This window comes from Oncorhynchus kisutch, linkage group LG5, assembly GCF_002021735.2.
Source record: "Oncorhynchus kisutch isolate 150728-3 linkage group LG5, Okis_V2, whole genome shotgun sequence".
NCBI classification, from domain to species: Eukaryota; Metazoa; Chordata; class Actinopteri; order Salmoniformes; family Salmonidae; genus Oncorhynchus; species Oncorhynchus kisutch.
The window spans coordinates 69,058,193-69,082,049 of NC_034178.2; the positions used below are offsets into that span (position 1 = coordinate 69,058,193).

The 23,857-nt window shown below is 42.3% G+C and overlaps 1 protein-coding gene across 2 annotated transcripts in view; it reads left to right on the plus strand.

The window, feature by feature from the left end:
• LOC109879040 (sodium- and chloride-dependent taurine transporter-like) overlaps positions 1 to 11,012 on the plus strand; it is a 41,029-nt gene extending 30,017 nt beyond the window's left edge. For both annotated transcript variants that reach the window (XM_031825731.1, XM_031825730.1), the window contains exons 10-14: positions 1,387 to 1,524; positions 4,799 to 4,901; positions 5,331 to 5,431; positions 6,952 to 7,122; positions 8,033 to 11,012. In XM_031825731.1, coding sequence (XP_031681591.1) covers positions 1,387 to 1,524; positions 4,799 to 4,901; positions 5,331 to 5,431; positions 6,952 to 7,122; positions 8,033 to 8,191 — 672 coding nt within the window. In that variant the 3' untranslated portion in view covers positions 8,192 to 11,012. The remainder of the gene's footprint in view (positions 1 to 1,386; positions 1,525 to 4,798; positions 4,902 to 5,330; positions 5,432 to 6,951; positions 7,123 to 8,032) is intronic.
• Positions 11,013 to 23,857: the final 12,845 nt, after the last annotated feature.

A 23,857-nucleotide genomic window follows, 5' to 3' on the forward strand; every position in this document is an offset into this window, starting at 1 on the left:
TAGACAGTCGTACCATTACTACAGCTAAATGCTAGCATCCATAGACAGTCGTACCATTACTACAGCTAAATGCTAGACAGTCGTACCATTACTACAGCTAAATGCTAGACAGTCGTACCATTACTACAGCTAAATGCTAGCATCCACAGACAGTCGTACCATTACTACAGCTCAATGCTAGACAGTCATATCATTACTACAGCTCAATGCTAGCATCCATAGACAGTCGTATCATTACTACAGCTCAATGCTAGCATCCACAGACAGTCGTACCATTACTACAGCTAAATTCTAGCGTCCATAGACAGTCGTACCATTACTACAACTAAATGCTAGACAGCCGTACCATTACTACAGCTCAATGCTAGCATCCACAGACAGTCGTACCATTACTACAGCTAAATGCTAGACAGTCGTATCATTACTACAGCTCAATGCTAGACAGTCGTATCATTACTACAGCTCAATGCTAGCATCCATAGACAGTCGTATTATTACTACAGCTAAATGCTAGCATCCATAGACAGTCGTACCATTACTACAGCTAAATGCTAGCATCCACAGACAGTCGTATCATTACTACAGCTAAATGCTAGCATCCATAGACAGTCGTACCATTACTACAGCTAAATGCTAGCATCCATAGACAGTCGTACCATTACTACAGCTAAATGCTAGCATCCACAGACAGTTGTAACATTACTACAGCTAAATGCTAGACAGTCGTACCATTACTACAGCTAAATGCTAGCATCCATAGACAGTCGTACCATTACTACAGCTAAATGCTAGCATCCATAGACAGTCGTACCATTACTACAGCTAAATGCTAGACAGTCGTACCATTACTACAGCTAAATGCTAGCATCCACAGACAGTCGTACCATTACTACAGCTAAATGCTAGACAGTCGTACCATTACTACAGCTAAATGCTACCATCTACGACCTAGCTAGATACAGAATCTCCATTTCCAGGCTTTCTCACTTACAAGCAAGTGAGAAAACAAGGATTGGAAGTAATATGAGACTAGATCGCACATGCAATGGTATAAATTTACTGGCTGGCTGGCTGATTGGTTAATATGTTGACTGGCTGGCTGGCTGATTGACTGACTTGTTGACTGGCTGACAGTCATTCTTGATAATAGCCTCTATATATGCCATTTAGCAGACGCTTTTATCCCAAGTGACGTAGTCATGTGTGCATCCATTTTACATATGCGTTACCCCGGCGGGAATCAAACCCACGACCCTTGTCGTTGCAAGAGACAAGTTTTACGGACTGAGCCACACAGGACTACGTCTGTACAACAATGTTAGCCTATCTGGCCTACTGTATGCACCACTACTCCCATCTCTTGTCTCTGTGTTTTTCTGTCCCCAGTTTGTGGAAGTGGAAGGACAGATCACCTCCTTGGTGGATCTGTATCCCTCCTTCCTAAGGAAGGGTTACCGTCGGGAACTTTTTATAGCAACAGTGTGCTCCATAAGCTATCTTCTGGGACTTACCATGGTTACTAGGGTAAGTACTATCTTCTGGGACTTACCATGGTTACTAGGGTAAGTACTATCTTCTGGGACTTACCATGGTTACTAGGGTAAGTACTATCTTCTGGGTCTTACCATAGTACTTACCCTAGTAACCATCTTCTGGGACTTACCATGGTTACTAGGGTAAGTACTATCTTCTGGGACTTACCATGGTTACTAGGTTAAGTACTATCTTCTGGGAGTAAACTTTAACTTTTTACACTGATATCATATGGCCGTAATGTTACTTAAATAAGTTCTCGTTGATGTACTTTCCTATGTAAGATACAGTATCACAAGTGTCCAGCCCAGTCCCGAACCTTATCGACATCCTAATGAATATAACATTATCTTACTCCAATTAAGCGACACCCTAATGAATATGATGCACAGTGCATTCGGAAAGTACTCAGACCCATTGACTTTTCCACATTGTGTTACGTTACAGCCTTATTCTAAAATGGATTAAATAAAACAAATCCTCAGCAATCTACACACAATATCCGCATAATAACAAAGTGACACATGCATTTTCACATTTTTACAAATGTCAAAGAAATTAAAAACAGACATACTTTATTTACATCAGTATTCAGACCCTTTGCTATGAGACTTGAAATTGAGCTCAGGTGCATCCTGTTTCCAGTGATCATCCTTGAGATGTCTCTACAACTTGTTTGGAGTCTACTTGTAGTAAATTCAATTGATTGGACATGATTTGGAAAGGCACACACCTGTCTATATAAGGTCCCACAGTTGACAGTACAAAAACCAAGCCATGAGGTCGAAGGAATTGTCCGTAGTGCTCTGAGACAGGATTGTGTCGAGGCACAGATCTGGGGAAGGGTACCAAAATATTTCTGCAGCATTGAAGGTCCCCAAGAACACAGTGGCCTCCATCATTCTTAAATGGAAGAAGTTTGGAACCACCAAGACTCTTCCTAGAGCTGGCCGCCCAGCCAAACTGAGCGATCGGGGGAGAAGGACCTTGACCAGGGAGGTGACCAAGAACCTGATGGTTAGTCTGACAGAGCTCTAGAGTTTCTCTGTGGAGATGGGAGAACCTTCCAGAAGGACAAATATCTTTGCAGCACTCCACCAATCAGGCCTTTATAGTAGAGTGGCCAGACGGAAGTCATTCCTCAGTTTATTGGCACACGACAGCCTGCTTAGAGTTTGACAAAAGGCACCTAAAGACACTCAGTCTGATGAAACCAAGATTGAACTCTTTGGCCTGAATGCCAAGCGTCACTTCTAGAGGAAACCTGGTACCATCCCTCCCCAGTCCTTAATGATTACAATCATACCCATAACATGATGCAGCCACCACTATGCTTGAAAATATGAAGAATGGTACTCAGTGATGTGTTGTGTTGGATTTACCCCAAACATAAAGTTAATTTCTTTGCCACATATTTTGCAGTATTACTTTAGTGCCTTATTGCAAACCAGATCAATTAGTTTAGTATTGTGGAGTAACTACAATGTTGTTGATCCATCCTCAGTTTTCTCATGTCACAGCCAATGAACTATAACTGTTTTAAAGTCACCATTGGCCTCGTGGTGAAATCCCTGAGCGGTTTCCTTCCTCTCTGGCAACTAAGTTAGGAAGGACGCCTGTATCATTGCAGTGACTGGGTATATTGATACACCATCCAAAGTGTAATTAATAACTTCAACATGCTCAAAGGAATATACAAAGTCTGCTTTTTTATTTTTTCCATTCTACCAACAGGTATCGTTCTTTGCGATGCGTTGGAAAACCTCCCTGGTCTTTGTGGTTGAATCTGTGTTTGAAATTCTCTGCTCGACTGAGGGACCTAACAGATAATTATATGTGTTGGGTACAGACATGAGGTAGTCATTAAAAATCATGTTAAACACAATCATTTGCACACAGAGTGAGCCCATGTAACTTATTATGTGACTTGTTAAGCACATTTCTTACTCCTGAACTTCTTTAGGCTTGCCATAAGAAAGGGGTTGAATACTTATTGACTCAAGACATTTAATTTGTTCATAATTAATGAATTAGTACACATTTTGAAGAACATAATTCCACTTTGACATTATGGGGTATTGTGTGTAGACCAGTGACAAAAAGTAAATGTAATCCATTTTAAATTCATGTTGTAATACAACAGAATGTGGAAAAACAGTCAAGGGGTGTGAATACTTTCTGAAGGCAATGTAGACAATGCAGCTTCACCTTATGGCAGTGGTTCCCACTGCCCTTGAATAGAACATGGTCTTGTGAAGCTTTTAAACCTCAAATTCCCCCAGAAACAAGAGTCCCATACATACAGTTCCCCTTTCTATTTTCCTATCTTATCTCATGCCAGTACCTCACAATAGCACCACTTCAAATACTCTGGTGTGGCCTGAGCTTCCCAGTAGCCTACTGTATGGTCTATTTAGAGAAATATTTGGCTCACACATACACCTCGCTCTCTTTTATCTCCACTCTGAGAAACCCTACTGAACTGTCAGTCACTTTCTGGGAAGCTCATCTCAATCCAGGGCATCATGAGCTGTAAAAAGGTATTGCTAGCTAGCTATACTTGGAGATACTGTGCTGTGTCCCTGCCTCTCAGCCTCATAATATAGAAAGGAGCATGGGATGACCCTCAGAAAGACCAAACCCACCACAGTCCCTACTCCCTAATCCTACCCCACTAAGCCCCCTAGACAGCCAGGGAGTCAGGGACTTACTGCTTTATGTAATTTCGACCACAGTAGCCTGTTCTTTTTCCATGACATCACAATCTCATGTTGCCTCTCTGACTGAGTGCTCTGTTCAGAGTTGGAACTCGGGACGGCTCAAGGTTCCGTTGGGCTATTGTGTCGGAACATGACTGCATCACAAATGGTACCCTATTCCTTATTATGTAAAGTGCACTACTTTTGACCAGGGCTCATAGGGCTATGGTAAAAAGTACTGCACTATGTAGGGAGCAGGGTGCTATTTGGGATGCAAATGTTTATTCTCCCACCACTACACTCTTAGAAAAATGAGGTGCTATGTAGAACCTAAAATGGTTCTTCAGCTGTCCACATAGGAGAAACCTTTTGAACAACCTGTTTTGGTTCCAGCGAGAACCCTTTTTGTGTTCAACGTGGAACCCTTTACACAGAAGGGTTCCCCTATGGGGACAGCCGAAGAACCCTTTTGGAACCCTTTTTGTTGTTGTTGTAAATCTATGCATTAAATCCTACATTCACACATGAGCCAAGCACTAAATCCTGCCTGTTTCTCTCTCCCACAGGGTGGCATGTATGTATTTCAGCTCTTTGACTACTATGCAGCCAGCGGAGTGTGCCTTTTGTGGGTTGCATTCTTTGAATGTATTGCTGTAGCCTGGGTTTATGGTACGTCTGCTCTGGAAAATAATGCTCTGTCTGTGTAGGAGCTGTGTAGGAGCTGTGTAGGAGCTGTGTAGGAGCTGTGGTCCTTAAATGTCCTCGGGCTCCGTCAGTGAAATACATTCACAACCACTCCAAGCTGTATAGAGATGTCACAGTTCTGTCTCAATTTATTGTTGCATTATATCGCCGGACACCGTTAAAATGACATCTAGACCTAGACAGGCTGTGTCCCAGTATAAAGAGGAACACGAGATAGAATACTGTCTCCATCCGAAATGGTACCCTATAGTTCCTATAGTGGACGTCTTTCTGACCACAGCCCTACTATAGGCCCTGGTCTAAAAGTAGTGCACTATAAAAGGAATATAGGGCCCCTATTTACATCAATCTGACAAAATGCTCAATTTATTTATTTTTCTCTCCTCCTATCAGGCGTTGATAATTTCTATGATGCGATTGAAGACATGATTGGCTACAGACCAAATGCCTGGATGAAATGGAGCTGGTCTTTTATCACACCTCTTCTTTGTGTGGTGAGTCTTATGTTCATTCACATCGACTTTGTCTCAAATGGTACCCTTGCTATATTTGCATTCTATATAATGTAACCTACGGGCCCTAGTCACGAAGTGCACTACATATGGAATAGGGTGCCATTTGGGATGCAAGCTCCTACAGAAAAGGTTAACCGGTGGTCCTACATCCCTGGAGGTTAAAGGTTAACCGTTGGCCCAGTGCTCCTGGAGGTTAAAGGTTAACCGTTGGCCCAGTGCTCCTGGAGGTTAAAGGTTAACCGTTGGCCCTTCCTCCCTGGTAGTTAAAGGTTAACCGTTGGCCCAGCGCTCCTGGAGGTTAAAGGTTAACCGTTGGCCCAGTGCTCCTGGAGGTTAAATGTTAACCGTTGGCCCAGCGCTCCTGGAGGTTAAAGGTTAACCGTTGGCCCAGCGCTCCTGGAGGTTAAAGGTTAACCGTTGGCCCAGTACTCCTGGAGGTTAAAGGTTAACCGTTGGCCCAGCGCTCCTGGAGGTTAAAGGTTAACCGTTGGCCCAGTGCTCCTGGAGGTTAAAGGTTAACCGTTGGCCCAGCGCTGCTGGAGGTTAAAGGTTAACCGTTGGCCCGATGTCCCTGGAGGTTAAAGGTTAACCGTTGGCCCAGTGCTCCTGGAGGTTTAAGGTTAACCGTTGGCCCAGTGCTCCTGGAGGTTTAAGGTTAACCGTTGGCCCTGTCTCCCTAGTAGTTAAAGGTTAACCGTTGGCCCTGCCTCCCTGGTAGTTAAAGGTTAACCGTTGGCCCTCTGTCCATGGAGGTTAAAGGGTAACCGTTGGCCCTCTGTCCATGGAGGTTAAAGGGTAACCGTTGGCCCTCTGTCCATGGAGGTTAAAGGGTAACCGTTGGCCCTCTGTCCATGGAGGTTAAAGGTTAACCGTTGGCCCGGAGTCCCATGTGGTGTGTGCTTGCTGGATTAAAACTGTTGAGGCATTTGGGAAATGTGGTGCTTGGCTCCGTCCAGAGGCTAATCCTGTTTAATCTCATTGAATCTCCTGTGTCTTAACAGCCAGGAAACATAGTGCTATTTGTTCTCTTGAGACGGACTAAGGAGAGATTAAGGAGAATTCAAGGAGAATGAAAGGGACTAAGGAGAATTTGAGGAGACTATGTGTTAGTGGATGTCAATTACTACCAGCTCTGATATTATAATAATTTTAGACGCCATAATTGTATATGGCTGTAACTTTATCAATTACGTCAATAATTGTTTTCATTTTCATTTGTTTTCCAAAATGCTCATGAAACAATAGGTGTTTGTCTGAATGAATTGAAAGACTCGGTTTGCATAATTTATTTTTTATTTTTTCCAGCATCAAGTATTGTATTACTGAGAACAAGAAAGTTTTCAAGTAGATCCCTTGTTTTGAAACTGATAGTTAGCTAGTGCAAGCTGGCACTGCAAATGTACCAGAACGCCAAACCGTTTCCTCATTGTCAGACATTGGAGAATTTGAGTTAGCATTCATATATTTACCGTCCGATGGTGTTTTCTCTCTGCCTCCAGGGTTGCTTTGTCTTCTCCTTGGTCAAATACAAACCTTTGACTTACAACAAGGTCTACGAGTACCCCGACTGGTCCATCGGTGTGGGCTGGACTCTGGCCCTGGCTTCTATGATCTGTATTCCTATGGTGGTGGTCATCAAGATCATCCAGTCCGATGGACCACTCATAGAGGTTAGTACACAACTCCTATAACTCTAGCCCCCAGGCCCCTCGGTTCTAGACACTACACCCTAAGCCCTATCCCCCAAGCCCCTTGGTTCTAGACACTACACCCTAAGCCCTAGCTCCTACCCCTAGGTTCTAGACCCTACACTCTAAGCCCTAGCCCCTACCCCTAGGTTCTAGACCATACACCCTAAGCCCTAGCTCCTACCCCTAGTTTCTACACCCTAAGCCCTAGCCCCTACCCCTAGGTTCTAGACCCTACACCCTAAGCCCTAGCCCCTACACTAGGTTCTAGACCCTACACCCTAAGCCCTAGCCCTTACCCCTAGGTTCTAGACCCTACACCCTTATCCCTAACCACTACTCCTAGGTTCTAGACCCTACACCCTAAGCCCTAGCTCCTACCCCTAGGTTATATACCCTAAGCCCTAGCCCCTACCCCTAGGTTCTAGACCCTACACCCTAAGCCCTAGCTCCTACCCCTAGGTTCTAGACCCTACACCCTAAGCCCTAGCTCCTACCCCTAGGTTCTAGACCCTACACCCTAAGCCCTAGCCCCTACCCCTAGGTTCTAGACCCTACACCCTAAGCCCTAGCTCCTACCCCTAGGTTCTAGACCCTACACCCTAAGCCCTAGCTCCTACCCCTAGGTTCTAGACCCTACACCCTAAGCCCTAGCTCCTACCCCTAGGTACTTCATGTAGTTCAGAAGCTTCATCTTGACCTCTTGACTGATATAGTGGACCTCCCAACAAAGTTGTGATTAAGCCAATAGAAGTCGGTGAGTCTTGAGGTCATTTTTCAAGTTGATCCATCTGTAACAGGTACACTTGCTGTCATATAATCATACTTGTACAGTATATTGGTATTTAGTGGCGTTAAACAGAGCTCTTTTTTTGTTGTTGTCTCCACCCAGAGGATCAAGGCTGTGGCAGCTCCGCTGGGAGGTGCTAGCTCCCGTCCAGTCGACCACCGTCCCAAGGGCATGTCCGCCGAGCTGGCCTACCCCCTGGACCCTAACGGGAACAACGGCCTGATCAAGCCCACCCACACTATTGTAGAAACTATGATGTGAGCGCTCTCTGTGAGAGGAACGAATTTTAAATAAGAAAAAAAAAAAAAAAAGATGAAATGACCCGCTTTCTATGTTATTATACTATATTATCACTAAACTAGTTATAGGACCAGGTTTACATTGCTATGTATCTGCACTAGGAGTCTTCTTTTTGTTTTTGTTTTCTACAGAGGAAGTTACATTATTGGTTTCCTGTCTATGTTTTTAATATTTTTTATGCAACTATTGTTATTAATATTACTGTTATTACAATTAATGTAGTTAGAAGGAAATGTAGATTTCCATGCCACTTGGAGCAAGCAGAATCAGTACATGGTCCATTTTTACTTCTTCTTCTTTCCTGTAGAACTATAAGCGGTCGTCTCTATTTTAGGAATATTTTTTTTTTTTTTTAAAGAGAAGAAAATACATAATACAAAAAAGGGCCGTATAAAACCGTAAGAACTAAATGTGTGTCATGTTTTGAGCAGTAACATTTGACTATGTCATGTTTGTATCTAGATCAACCTAGCCCCTCTCTCTTCTCAGCTTAACTAATGTCTATAGTACGATAATATCGTGGAGGTGGTGCCCCCTTTGTATACAGTGAGATTAGTCGAGTGTTGTTTGTCGTCGATGTTTGTTGTAAAATTACAACTGAACCTGAACGTGCCTCCACTACTAGGCAGCGTTCATGGTCCAGAGCATCTCATCTACAGTTGCTAAAAAGTTAGGGTTTTAAAATCCTGCCCTGGTCTGCAATACTGGTTTTTGACACAACTATTTGCTAGAAGGTACTTGAGCACCTTGCAGCAATTGTTCTTGTCTGTATAAATAACACTGCAGTACAACCTAGCTTTTTAGTGCCGGCAACTGTACCTGGCTCTGACTGTGGAGGTACAAACCTGTCCTCCTTGTACAGTGTCTAGTGTACATACATAGAGTCAGCCCAACTCCATTTTAAAGTAGACTATACTATGCTGGTGAAGGACACTACTGCTACATGCCATCCATCCCAGTGCATACAATAGCTACATCATATGTCTTTCAAGTCTGTGATTTCATTATTTGCACTAAGTAACGAAGTGAGTTTTTTTCCTTCATTCTTAGTGTTTTAGTCTGTTGTTGTATCGCTGGCTATAGATAGAGGACATGACATAGTGGCAAGTTAACAGCAAGCACAACATCACACTATATAATGCATATAGCATCTCTTGAGTTTGTCTCTCTAATGGATTGACAGGAGCCTAAAGGACCTGCCACAATAACTTTACGCATTAATGTAAACTCCCCATACAGTAAATATTGATCATAAATCGTAAATATTGATTAAGGAACCATTCAAAATGCAAGCAGACTGCTTCTCAATCACATCGATCAGATCATTCTATTGAATTTCTGCAGGCTAGGTCAGTGTACATTCTGATGTAATGATAATACATATGGGTAATTGATTAATATACTAACTTATACTATCCACTTCCTCCAGCCTTTTCACACTCCCTATCTATCGGTCGTCATATCTTAGTTTAGTTTTTAATATTATATTAGCACAGCTTTTCAAAGAGGCAGAAACAATTCAAACAAAAGCCAGTTGGAATTTGAAGTGTTTATGATTCACAATGCAAAATATATTCTTAGAATGGAATGTTGAAATGTGAAACCCCATGTAGTGAAACGGAAGCTTCGCTTAATTCTATTGATTCTATTCCATAAAAATTTAAAAAATCGTCTTTTTTTTCCCCCTGGGGGTATAAATTCAGAACGTTTAGTTTATTGTACTTTGATTGTTTTTCAATCACGTTTTTGCCTTTTTTGTATTCAAAATGTAAAATGACCACCCCGTCTCCAGTTATTAATACTTCCTGAGGATGAATCGTCATTTAACAACTTACTGTTAATCAACAAAACTGCAATTTGTAATGTGCAATACTTCGTAGAAAGATAAGTATTTTTTCACTCTGTTTTTCAAATAGGTGGTACTTTTAACTTTGTAGAGAGAAAGAAAATATAAAAAACTTGCTTAAACAATGCAAGAGACAAAATTACGACAATTTCAGGGGCCAATGAAAACCTACCACAAAATCTTATGCCATAATATCAACAAAGAAACAACGTTCAATGCAGTAGTATCGCTTTCTGTCATAACACACAGAATTTGATTCATCTTTATCAAAAATATTACACGTTTTAAAATATCTGGAGTTGCAATGAAAAGTTATCCTGCCATTTTTATAATGACTATCTCAAATCTGATTTGGTAGTCGGAATTGGCCTGTGAGGTATAGGTGACATTCTGAAATGATGCTGCCGCCAAACATAAGCCTGTCTATCTACCGTAGTGCTGTTTGTTTGTACAGAAGATGTATTATGTCGCACAGAAACGAACCGCTAGTTGTTAGCTAGCTAGGTACCTGTAACAAACCGCTAGTTGTTAGCTAGCTAGGTACCTGTAAAAAAAAAATGCTAGTAGTTAGCGAGCTAGGTACCTTACAGGTGTTGTATCAAAGAAGCTTACTGAAAAACCAAATGAGAATACATTATTACAGTGAAGATATTGACACCCAGTCCCATCGCTGGAGATTGGAGAAGTCTCTGCTTGTGTCCTAAATGGCACCCTATTCCCTACATAGTGAACTAATTTTGACATAGGTCTCTGGTCAAAAGTAGTGCACTATATAGGGAATAGGGTGCCATTTGGATCACATTCTCCATTTCCATTGAGATGAGCTGTCTATAATCAGACAGGCTACTGATCCCTACAGATAGAAAACATAATGTTAAAGTTATTTAACTCTCCTGCCTCATACATTACATGTCATTACATACCAGCCCATCCTTTTTAAGAATGTACAAGGGGAAATGTTTTTAATCCATGAAGAAGAAACATTTTTCAAATACAATTTGAAAGATTTTATTTTTTATTTCTATGGCGCTAAATAACCTGTAAAACAAAAAATGTGTGTTTTAAAATAGGGTTTTACTGAGAAAAACATTCAACCTTTTTATTTCTTAATAAAAAAAAAAATCTTTTTTGGAAAAAAGCTTTTTGCTTTTCTCATGTGTAGTGTCCTTTAGTGAGTCTATAGGCCACAGAATAAAGCAGGGATCTTGCACTTTAGTCACTCGACATTCACTACCCCAATAATAATAATTGATTGGATTTACAGAGCGCTTTACAAAGTAAGGGGGAAGCTCACCTCATCCACCACCAATGTGTAGCCATGGCAGCCATTTTGAAAAATAAATCCCACCACACAACAGCTCTCATAGTGGAGAGGTGAGGAAGACCCATTGCTGGGAGTATGGACCCAGTGCTCCCTCCCAAACCCCCCTAAAGCAGCTACATCACAGGCTTATCCAGGGCAGTTTAGCCTCTTGTCCCCTATGACCCCACAACAATGTTGGTTCCAAGGCAGACTATTTAAATTCTGCACATAGGCTACTGTATGACTTACGACATATAGTTAGTAGTACACATTCAGCATTGTGATGTAGTGTCACAAGAGGGTTGAGGCATATTTAAAAGGGCCTTTTGAATCAAGGTAAATCCCCATTGAAATATACCTCTATCATCAAATTGACTGTAACCATGAAAATGAAGGATGCCTGCAGATTTGTTAGCTTTTAACGTTTAAAATTGACCTCTCCCACATTTTATATAAAGACACATACAATTTGGTAGGCCATAACTGTCATACTAGTGCAGAGGGTATGGTCAAATAGAAAAGGCAGAAGTGATTAGCTAGTTATCTTCCAACCATGAAACAAAATCATGGTTACAAAACTAAATCTTAATTTGGATAAATGTTACATATTTGTTACACGATAGTGTATCTGCTGAAATACTAAATGTTATTTCAGACTGAGAAATTGAAACCAAGAAAAAATACATCTTCCCATTACTTTAATGCCACCTTAGTCCATTATCATAATTCATAAACACATCAGGTATGCAAACCACAGGTATTGAACACTTAGAAAATAAAGATAAGCCTAATGCTTTGTATCTGTCTTGGAATAAGCATGGAGGCCTTGGAGAAAACCCATAGCCTGGTCTCAGATCATGTTTGTGCTGTCTTGTCAACCCCTATGGTTCCGACTCACCATTGGCGTTTACAAAAAACACAAACAGATCTGGGACCAGGCTAGAGGAACCATGCCTCAACAATCAGATTACAATACAGCAACACCACGTCTTCTGCCTTTGATCCTGCCTATGCTGTGGTGGACATCCAATGGACTTGATGGTGGACATCCAATGGACTTGATGGGTTGACTATAGCTTCTAACATCTTCTCTCTCCCACGTACCTTATAAAGACCAAACTGATTTATGTGGAGATATATTGCCATCTATTGTACTGCTGTTCTTCATACCATTGCTTTGTGCGGTTATTTACTGGTTTTTACATTTGTAGTGATGGAAAAAAAAGCATATTTTTAGTAAGTGTCCTTCGCTTTGATAGGTGACATTCGTAATTTGACAACTTTGTGAGGGGAAAATAAAAATATGTTAAAAAAAAATGTATTGTTAATCATTTATTTGATATATACTGTATATATATAGTATTTTTTTTAAACACAGAAATACCTTCTTTACATAAGTATTCAAACTGTTTGCTATGAGACTTGAAATTGAGCTCAGGTTCACCCTGTTTCCATTGATCATCCTTGAGATGTCTCGACAACTTGAATGGAGTCCACCTGTGGTAAATTCAATTGATTGGACATGATTTGGAAAGCCACATACCTGTCTATATAAGGTCAGGACCTCAGACTGGGGCGAAGGTTCACCTTCCAACAGGACAACGATCCTAAGCACACAGCCAAGACATCGCAGCAGTGGCTTTGGGACAAGTCTCTGACTGTCTTTGAGTGGCCGAGCCAGAGCCCCGACTTGAACCCGATCAAACATCTCTGGAGAGAGACCTGAAAATAGCTGCGCAGCGACGCTCCCCATCCAACCTGACAGAACTTGAGAGGATCTGCAGAGAAGAATGGGAGAAACTCCCCAAATACAGGTGTGTCAAGCTTGTAGCATCATACCAAAAAAGACTCAAGGCTGTAATCGCTGCCAAAAGGTGCCTCAACACAGTACAGGGTAGGGTCTGAATACTTATGTAAATGTGATATTTCAGGTTTTATCTATTTATACATTTGTTTTTGCTTTGTCTTTCATTATGGAGTATTGTGTGTAGATTGATGAGGGGGGAAAAACAATGTAATCCATTTTAGAGTTAAGGCTGTAATGTAACAGAACGTGGAAAAAGTCAAACTTTCCAAATGCACTGTTTACGATTGGCTTGAATTCTTTTTTCAGCTAATCAGCACCCAGGACCCAAACCTCCCAGTTTATAATAGTCATGTAAGAGAAGCCCGATGATCGTTGATAAAAATGTCTTAATACACGGAGACAAGACACCATGAACGACCAGCTTTACTGGCACATAAAAACCCAGGTCTCAAACCACTCATATGAGACCTCCATTTGCCATAGTAGACCTTTTTTGGGGTTAAGTGTGTTTAATACAGGTGATATTTCTGATGACTATGTGGGATGTGGATCGATGAACGCTGTTTATTTTGGCTGCCAGTGGATATGTTATTGCAATAATACTTTTAATTTGCACCTTTCCAGATACCCAAGGACACTTACACAGTAACACATAACGTGGTAAATATGAACATCAGAATACTAAACTGCGTTACAACAGAGGTGCATGGTTCCCATTTTGTTGTTGTTGCTAAATCAACAACGCATAGGAAACAAACAACGACAACTTCCAAGTACACCCTGAGGTCCATTCCATCAGGCAACAGCCCCTGACACTCTATGTCACTACACGTAGCTGTACAGTTGCTGTAGACAGAGGTTAGGGGCAGAGAGGCAGCAGTAGCTCAGTGAAGACAACAATATGGACAGATGAAACCTCATGATAAAAGATGTCCTAACACTTGTCTGGCTTTCACAATGAGTCTCGGAGCAGGAGTGTTGATGTAGGACCAGGTCCCCTCTGTCCATAATCTTATTTATTATAATCTAGAATGTGAAACTGATCCTATATCAACACTCCTACTCTGTGAACACGGATCCCTGGCTGGCGAGATCTGTTGGCCCTGGGGAAGACAGTCCATCCTTAAAATAACTGAAAGTTATTTCTTTAAGTAAGGTTAAGTTAATAAGTTTTCCATTCTGTGTCTGCCAGAATTCTCCAGATATAGCTTTTTATGGCAGAGAATATCTTCTTGGAAAGATTTGGCATTTGTGATCTTGTCTTAATACAACTCAGATGTTCTAACTTCCTCTCTTTCTCCCCCCCCTCCCTCTCTCCCCCCCCTCTCTCTCCCCCTCTCTCTCCCTCTCACGCTCTCTCTCGCGCTCTTTCTTTCTCTCTCTCTCTCTCTCTCTCGCTCTGTCTCTCTCTCGCGCTCTTTCTCTCTCTCTCGCGCTCTTTCTCTCTCTGTCTGTCTGTCTCTCTCTCTCTCTCTCTCCCCCCCTCTCTCTCTCTCTCGCTCCCTCACTCTCTCTCACTCTCTTTCTCTCCCTCTCTCTCTCTCTCTCTTTCTCTCTCTCTCCCTCCCTCACTCTCTCTCACTCTCTCTTGCTCCCTCGCTCTCTCTCTCCCTTTCCCTCCCCTCAAAATGTGGTCTCTAGCTCATGTGACTGTGTTGGCTGGTTGTTTTCCTATGACTGGGTGAAAAACAGGAAGTGTGTGACAGTTTAATTCTGATCTACTCTGCTCTGTCCATACCTGCATCTGCCGAAGACACAGAACTGCTGTGTGCACCGTTTAAGACCAGCTAGCATGCCAGGCAGAGAGCTGTTCATTAGGCACCAAATGTTAGAAAACAGAGTGAAACATTTTGTGTGTTGAAAAGCATTTTGCTACGTTTTGCTACCTTTTGGACTAAGGACTTGGACCCTACAGTTTGCACCGTGCAGGCCGGCCAGAAGGCTAGGACAGCAGACTAGACAGAAGGCTAGGACAGCAGGTTAGGACAGCAGGCTAGGACAGCAGACTAGGACAGCAGGTTAGGACAGCAGGCTAGGACAGGAAACTCGGACAGCAGGTTAGGACAGCAGACTAGTACAGCAGACTCGGACAGAAGGCTAGGACAGCAGACTAGGACAGCAGGTTAGGAAAGCAGGCTAGGACAGCAAACTCAGACAGAAGGCTAGGACAGCACACTAGGACAGCAGGCTAGGACAGCAAACTCGGACAGAAGGCTAGGACAGCAGGCTAAGACAGCAGGTTAGGACAGCAGGCTATGACAGCAGGTTAGGACAGCAGGCTCGGACAGAAGGCTAGGACAGCGCGCAAGGACAGAAGGCTAGGACAGCAGATTAGGACAGCAGGTTAGGACAGCAGTTTAGGACAGCAGTTTAGGACAGCAGATTAGGACAGCAGATTAGGACAGCAGATTAGGACAGCAGGTTAGGACATAAAAATATGTAGCTTCCTCTTTTGGTTGCAATAAACACATTTAAAGAACTACATGAATCACCTATGAACACAAACTTGTAGCAAAAACATGTCTTTGTTTATTTAGTCATCTTTTTCTCTTCAAGGTGTAGCAGTATTTTCCTCATACAAAATCTCAATAACCTCTTCTTTTTATTGTGCTCCGATACATCCAGGGAGAAAATATAATATAAAAATACTATACAGAGAATAGAACATTAATTGTACACATTAAAAAAATGAAGAGTTTCATTCCAAAACGCTATATATCTATTCCCAGAAATGTTGGCAAATTAGCGTTTATTGTTTAAATAAATATTGAAAGAGATTGGTGTGTTTTTTTTTCACCATCTTATCATGGCACATGGGGTTGTTCAGTGACAGATATAATCTATCACTTGACGGTTTCATTTTCAGAGAGACATAATTCATGATTTTTGTTGCAAAATGCTACATATCCAGTTTCACACAGTCAAATGTAACAAATGACCCACATTTTTAATGAAGGAATGTGTAAATGATGCATTTGTTGACATCAATATATATATATTTTTTAAAACAAATAATTGAATACAGTAATATGAGATATTTATGTAAAACATTTACATTTCAATTTTTTTGTCATTTAGCAGATGCTCTTATGCAGTGCATTTATGTTAAGATAGCTAACCACATATCACAGTCAAATATACAGGATACAAACAGTATATTCAGGCCTAAAAATGGATATATAGTGTTTGGCAATGAAACTAATAATAAAAATCATATGCAGCTAAAAAAATTTAATCAAAAAATTTGAGAACAGTAATATTTTACAAACACATCATGAAGGTACCCACTAGCAATCACTTCAGATGAAAAACACAAATGTAAAAAAATTAAAAATAATTGGTGGATATAGGGTTTTGGAAATAAACTCTTCAAATACACACTATCATTGCATACATCAATTTGACCTTTGACCTTTGAAATGCATAGGGATGATCACATGTAAAATGCCTCAAAAGCTTGTTAAACTCTAACCTTTAAGAAAACCTTTTTTTTGTTGCCACTTCATGATGCGTAGAAAAACACTTGTCTTCAAAACTACAGTACACGTAACACTCGTTGTTATGCCATTGAAATTAATAGAGAATTTCCCCGTTTACAAAATGGTATTCTTGATTTATGAATACAGGCCCAGAATTATGAAAATGCCTTTGACTGGCCTTCCATTACCAGGGATAGATTTTGGTGGAGTTGCATAAATGCTACAGAGAGAGAGAGAGAGAGAGAGAGCGTGAGAGAGAGAGAGAGGGTATGAGAAGTTATGAGAAAGGAAAGATACATAAGCAAGGGACAGAGAGAGAGAGAGACAGAGAGAGAGAGAGAGACACACAGAGAGAGAGAGAGAGAGAGAGAGAGAGAGAGAGACAGAGAGAGAGAGAGAGAGAGAGAGAGAGAGAAAGGAGAAAAAGAAACGGTCTATAATTCTGTGGCCAGGGCCAGTTCCGTGGGCAATAATACAAGCCTGAACAGAGACGGTGATTGTTCTTATGAGAATTCTCCAAAACAATGAGTGCTTTCTACTTCATAGACACAACTGGTGCTTTCCAACACAGGGTATAAACGGGACTCTGGATGTGTGTCCCAAATGGCACCCTATGGGCCCTGGTCAACAGTAGTGTACTACCCTATGGGCCCTGGTCAACAGTAGTGCACTATCCTATGGGCCCACGGTCAACAGTAGTGCACTACGTAGGGAAGGGTGCCATTTGGAAGGTATCCTGGGGCAGGGAAAATATTTGGAGTAATGCTCAGATAATTACAAGTAAAACGTGTTTTGGGGTTTGCTGCTCTGGGGACCAAGAAAATAGCTTCACAAATAGATTTTTGAAGAGAAGGCAGGAATTTTCTTGACCACATGAGAGATAAAGGGCTAATAATAGGCCTAAATATAGTCTTTCTCAATAACAAGCTAGTGGAGGCAGAGGTTTTCCCACTTGCAAACATGTTTTCTGAGAAATCTTAAAGAGACGGCTCATGCTTGTTTACTTGTCGACTGCTCACCGGTACGTAATACACCCCGATGAGATAATACAGCTAATTGTTCGCCTGGAAAGAAACTAAGTTGTAGCTTTTCTCATTTTTCCAAACATCTTTATGCTTGCCTGGTTTTAGTAGCTGGCATTGGTAACTGGCATTGGTAACTGGCATTGGTAACTGGCATTGGTAACTGGCATTGGTAACTGGTATTAGTAACTGGCATTGGAAACTGGCATTGGTAACTGGCATTAGTAACTGGCATTGGTAACTGGCATTGGAAACTGGCATTAGTAACTGGCATTGGTAACTGGCATTGGAAACTGCCATTGGTAACTGGTATTAGGAACTGGCATTGGTAACTGGCATTGGTAACTGGCATTGGTAACTGGCATTGGTAACTGGCATTGGTAACTGGCATTATTAACGGGCATTGGTAACTGGCATTAGTAACTGGCATTAGTAACTGGCATTGGTAACTGGCATTAGTAACTGGCATTAGTAACTGGCACTGGTAACTGGCATTGGTAACTGGCATTAGTAACTGGCATTGGTAACTGGCATTAGTAACTGGCATTGGTAACTGGCATTAGTAACTGGCATTAGTAACTGGCATTAGTAACTGGCATTGGTAACTGGCATTGGTAACTGGCATTGGTAACTGGCATTAGTAACTGGCATTGGTAACTGGCATTGGTAACTGGCATTGGTAACTGGCATTGGTAACTGGCATTAGTAACTGGCATTGGTAACTGGCATTAGTAACTGGCATTGGTAACTGGCATTAGTAACTGGCATTGGTAACTGGCATTAGTAACTGGCATTAGTAACTGGCATTGGTAACTGGCATTAGTAACTGGCATTAGTAACTGGCATTAGTAACTGGCACTGGTAACTGGCATTGGTAACTGGCATTGGTAACTGGCATTAGTAACTGGCATTAGTAACTGGCATTAGTAACTGGCATTGGTGACTGGCATTAGTAACTGGCATTGGTAACTGGCATTAGTAACTGGCATTAGTAACTGGCATTAGTAACTGGCATTAGTAACTGGCATTAGTAACTGGCACTGGTAACTGGCATTGGTAACTGGCATTGGTAACTGGCATTAGTAACTGGCATTGGTAACTGGCATTAGTAACTGGCATTAGTAACTGGCATTAGTAACTGGCATTGGTAACTGGCATTGGTAACTGGTATTGGTAACTGGCATTAGTAACTGGCATTAGTAACTGGCATTAGTAACTGGCATTGGTAACTGGCATTGGTAACTGGCATTAGTAACTGGCATTAGTAACTGGCATTGGTAACTGGCATTAGTAACTGGCATTAGTAACTGGCATTAGTAACTGGCATTGGTAACTGGCATTAGTAACTGGCATTAGTAACTGGCATTAGTAACTGGCATTGGTAACTGGCATTAGTAACTGGCATTAGTAACTGGCATTGCTAGCTAGACATGCTAGAAGGTGCATGTTATTTGATCTTTCTTGACCACATTGTACTAAAACTGTTTTTTGAGAACATAAAGAAAAGTAGCGAAACACAGAGAGGAACGTTACTGACTTGTTCCAGGATCTATTTGTGCTTTTCTTGCTCCAACTCCTACAGTTATTGTTTGGCGTGATGACCACAGTCTTTTTTGAAGACAGCACAAACAGAACTGGTACCAGGCTAGATCCTTTCCCAGTGAGAGAAACTGAAGGACGTTGCTGAGTTCCAGTCACACTCAAAACTCATTGTCAGCCAAGAAACCCAAAGACCTCGTCCTCTTGTCCTTTGCTTCTACCTAGTGGTTGACGAAACATGTCATATCAAGTTTGTACCAAAGTATATCTAATCTAGTTGCTGATATGATGCAGTACTGATAGGAACTCTTTTGGGGCTGCCGAATGTTTTGGGAGACTGGATGAATAGGAACATACCAGATCACCAATGTAAAGATTTGAGAACGGTAAATAGCGTTGCGATCGAGAGTAAAGATTTGAGAACGGTAAATAGCGTTGCGATCGAGAGTAAAGATTTGAGAACGGTAAATAGCGTTGCGATCGAGAGTAAAGATTTGAGAACGGTAAATATCGTTGCGATCGAGAGTAAAGATTTGAGAACGGTAAATATCGTTGCGATCGAGAGTAAAGATTTGAGAACGGTAAATAGCGTTGCGATCGAGAGTAAAGATTTGAGAACGGTAAATAGCGTTGCGATCGAGAGTAAAGATTTGAGAACGGTAAATATCGTTGCGATCGAGAGTGCATAAGACCATGCGTTCATTACTTTTCTACAGTATAACGACGACAGCAATGTACTGTAATTCATTTTAAAACCCCTTCAATTTACCATTAAATGTTTGGTTTTTTTCATCTCTGACCTCTTGCCCCTGGTTTGTGATTAATGAGTGTTCTCTGTCATTCGACCTTAATATCGATATCAAGCAGAAGGATTCCTCGTAGACCAGAGAGGGAAGGATGACACGATCCTTCACCAGCCATGTTTCATAACCAATATTCATAGTAGTTATTGATTATATGGGTTAATAATAGGTGGACTAAGCAGATATGTTGTTACCTCAGGGTCGTGGTCAGAAGAAAACTAGCTGAACTTTTTTTCGTTTTCTGTTGTAAAACGTTTTTAAAAAATGTTTTCTGTTGTTTCTAACGTTTTTGAAAATGTTTTCTGTTGTTTCTAACGTTTTTGAAAATGTTTTCTGTTGTTTCTAACGTTTTTGAAAATGTTTTCTGTTGTGTGTCCTAATGAAAACCAAGACTTTGCTGCCATTGGTTATTAGTACATTAGTACAATGGCACATAGTTTATTAATACCAAGAACACTATTCAATCTGTATCGCAGAAATTCAGCGTTGTTGAAAGACTGTTCCCACAGTAGTAGTGTTCTCACATATGTCGACTCAATCGGAAGAGGACTGGCCAAACCTCAGAGCCTGGTTCCTCTCTAGGTTTCTTCCTAGGTTCTGGCCTTTCTAGGGAGTTTTTCCTAGACACCGTGCTTCTACACCTGCATTGCTTGTTGTTTGGGGTTTTAGGCTGGGTTTCTGTACAGCACTTTGTGATATCAGCTGATGTAAGAAGGGCTTTATAAATACATTTGATTGATTGATTTATTGAATCGGAAATCACCTTAAAATTACTGGCACAGAATCTATAGCGCTTCATGGATACAGCTTGAATAGAGCCTCAAATCTATTAACAGAGAGGTTGTTGCTTCAGGTTGACCTAGGGGTCAAATGGAAGCAGGCCTCAGTGTCCTCTGTGCTACTTCAGGTTGACCTGGGGGTCAACTGAAAGCAGGCCTCAGTGTCCTCTACTTCAGGTTGACCTGGGGGTCAACTGAAAGCAGGCCTCAGTGTCCTCTGTGCTACTTCAGGTTGACCTGGGGGTCAACTGAAAGCAGGCCTCAGTGTCCTCTGTGCCACTTCAGGTTGGCCTGGGGGTCAAATGAGAGCAGGCCTCAGTGCCCTCTGTGCTACTTCAGGTTGGCCTGGGGGTCAACTGAAAGCAGGCCTCAGTGCCCTCTGTGCTACTTCAGGTTGACCTGGGGGTCAACTGAAAGCAGGCCTCAGTGTCCTCTGTGCCACTTCAGGTTGGCCTGGGGGTCAAATGAGAGCAGGCCTCAGTGCCCTCTGTGCTACTTCAGGTTGGCCTGGGGGTCAAATGAAAGCAGGCCTCAGTGCCCTCTGAGCTTTATCCTCTTAACAGCAAGGCTAAAAAGGCTGGGAGCTGGACACTGTGCTGGAAGAGGGTTTGGTGCTGCTATATTATGCCCAGGTTGAACTGTGAGTCTAAAATAGCCACAGCCATTTTCCATCATGGGAAACATTTGGAATATTTGGCCTGGTAGAGGTGGGGGAGTGGCAGCTTGGCTTTAGTTTAGTTCAGAGAGGACAGAGAGGATTTTATGTGCCCTCCAATTCCAATATGGCACATGGGGTTAGATGATACATGATGCCAGGACAGAGGGGTAGAGGGACAGAGGGGTAGAGGGGTAGATGGATAGAGGGATAGAAGGGTAGAGGGATAGAGGGGTAGAGGGGTAGAGGCATAGATGGATATATGGACAGAGGGGTAGAGGCATAGATGGATATATGGATAGAGGGGTAGAAGGGTAGAGGGGTAGAGGGATAGATGGATAGAGGGGTAGAGGCATAGATGGATAGAGGGATAGAGGGATAGAGGGATAGAGGGATAGATGGGATAGAGGGGTAGATGAACAGAGGGATAGAGGGATAGATGGGATAGAGGGGTAGATGAACAGAGGGATAGAGGGGTAGATGGGTAGAGGGATAGAGGGGTAGAGGGGTAGATGAACAGAGGGATAGAGGGATAGAGGGGTAGATGGGATAGAGGGGTAGATGAACAGAGGGATAGAGGGGTAGATGAACAGAGGGATAGAGGGGTAGATGGGATAGAGGGGTAGATGAACAGAGGGATAGAGGAATAGAGGGGTAGATGGGTAGAGGGGAAGATGGGTAGAGGGATAGAGGGATAGATGGGTAGAGGGGTAGATGGATAGAGGGGTAAGAGGGGTAGATGGGTAGAGGGATAGAGGGATAGATGGGTAGAGGGATAGAGGGGTATATGGATAGAGGGGTAGATGGATAGAGGGGTAGAGGGATAGAGGGGTAGATGGATAGAGGGATAGATGGGTAGAGGGGTAGAGGGATAGAGGGGTAGAGGGGTAGATGGATAGAGGGGTAGATGGATAGAGGGGTAGATGGATAGAGGGATAGATGGGTAGAGGGATAGATGGGTAGAGGGATAGATGGGTAGAGGGGTAGATGGGTAGAGGGGTAGATGGATAGAGGGGTAGATGGATAGAGGGGTAGATGGATAGAGGGGTAGAGGGATAGATGGGTAGAGGGGTAGATGGGTAGAGGGATAGATGGGTAGAGAGGTAGATGGGTAGATGGGTAGAGGGATAGATGGGTAGAGGGGTAGATGGGTAGAGGGGTAGATGGGTAGAGGGGTAGATGGATAGATGGGTAGAGGGGTAGATGGGTAGATGGGTAGAGGGATAGAGGGGTAGATGGATAGAGGGGTATAGGGATAGAGGGGTAGATGGATAGAGGGATAGATGGATAGAGGGATAGATGGATAGAGGGGTAGATGGATAGAGGGGTAGATGGCTAGAGGGGTAGATGGAGATGATTAAGAGGGATAGAGGGGTAGATAGATAGAGGGGTAGATGGATAGAGGGGTAGATGGATAGAGGGGTAGAGGGATAGAGGGGTAGATGGATAGAGGGGTAGATGAAGAGGGAGTGGAGAGAAAGGAGGACAACTCAAAGATACATCATTAGGATAAACAAAGATAACCTGGAAAAGGTTCTACTCAGTGTAATATTATTATGTCTCAGATTGTTGCTTGAGGGCATCCGTAAATCCGTTTGGCCAAAACGTTGAAATATGAAAGCGCATCAATCAATACAAAGACATAAAAAAGGATTGCAGTGTAAATACTCTTCCCACCACTGACTGACCACAATATGTCCAGATTAAAGTCTTTTCTGAAGGACCAAACACTTTAGTTTTATTATCCCCATCAGCTCCCCAATAGCAGCAGGCTTCTGCATTGTCCTCCTTCACCATTTGTCAACGGTGTGTGTGTGTGTGTGTGTGTGTGTGTGTGTGTGTGTGTGTGTGTGTGTGTGTGTGTGTGTACGTGCGTGTGTGTGTGTGTGTGTGTGTGAGTGTGTGTGTGTGTGTGTGTGTGTGTACGCTCGCGTGTGTGTGTGTGTACCCGTGCGTGTGTGTGTGTGTGTGTGTGTGTGTGTACGCTCGCGTGTGTGTGTGTGTTCATATGCGTGTGTTTTTCCAAAAGCTTCCGCTTTTTGAAGACTCCAACAAACAAAAGCAGTTTCAGAATAGGTCACAGGTCAACTGTTTCTTCATTTTTTTATATATATATATATATATATATAAGGGGTTGACATAATGACAACACAGGAAACACGAGACTTGGGGTATAAAGGAATCTGTAAAAACATCTTCACATTTTGTTTTTTTTACCGTGTTTGATAGGGCTGAAGACAGAGTTCTGTGAGTCTGTACGGTGTAGCTGTCGGTACAAGTCCAGCCACCACGGGTAGTGTCTGTGGTTCCGTGTCAGTGGAACCCCTGGTCACAGGTTCAGGGATGTACGTAGTGAAAACAAGTCAACTTTGTACGTGCACCTTTCATTTTTAT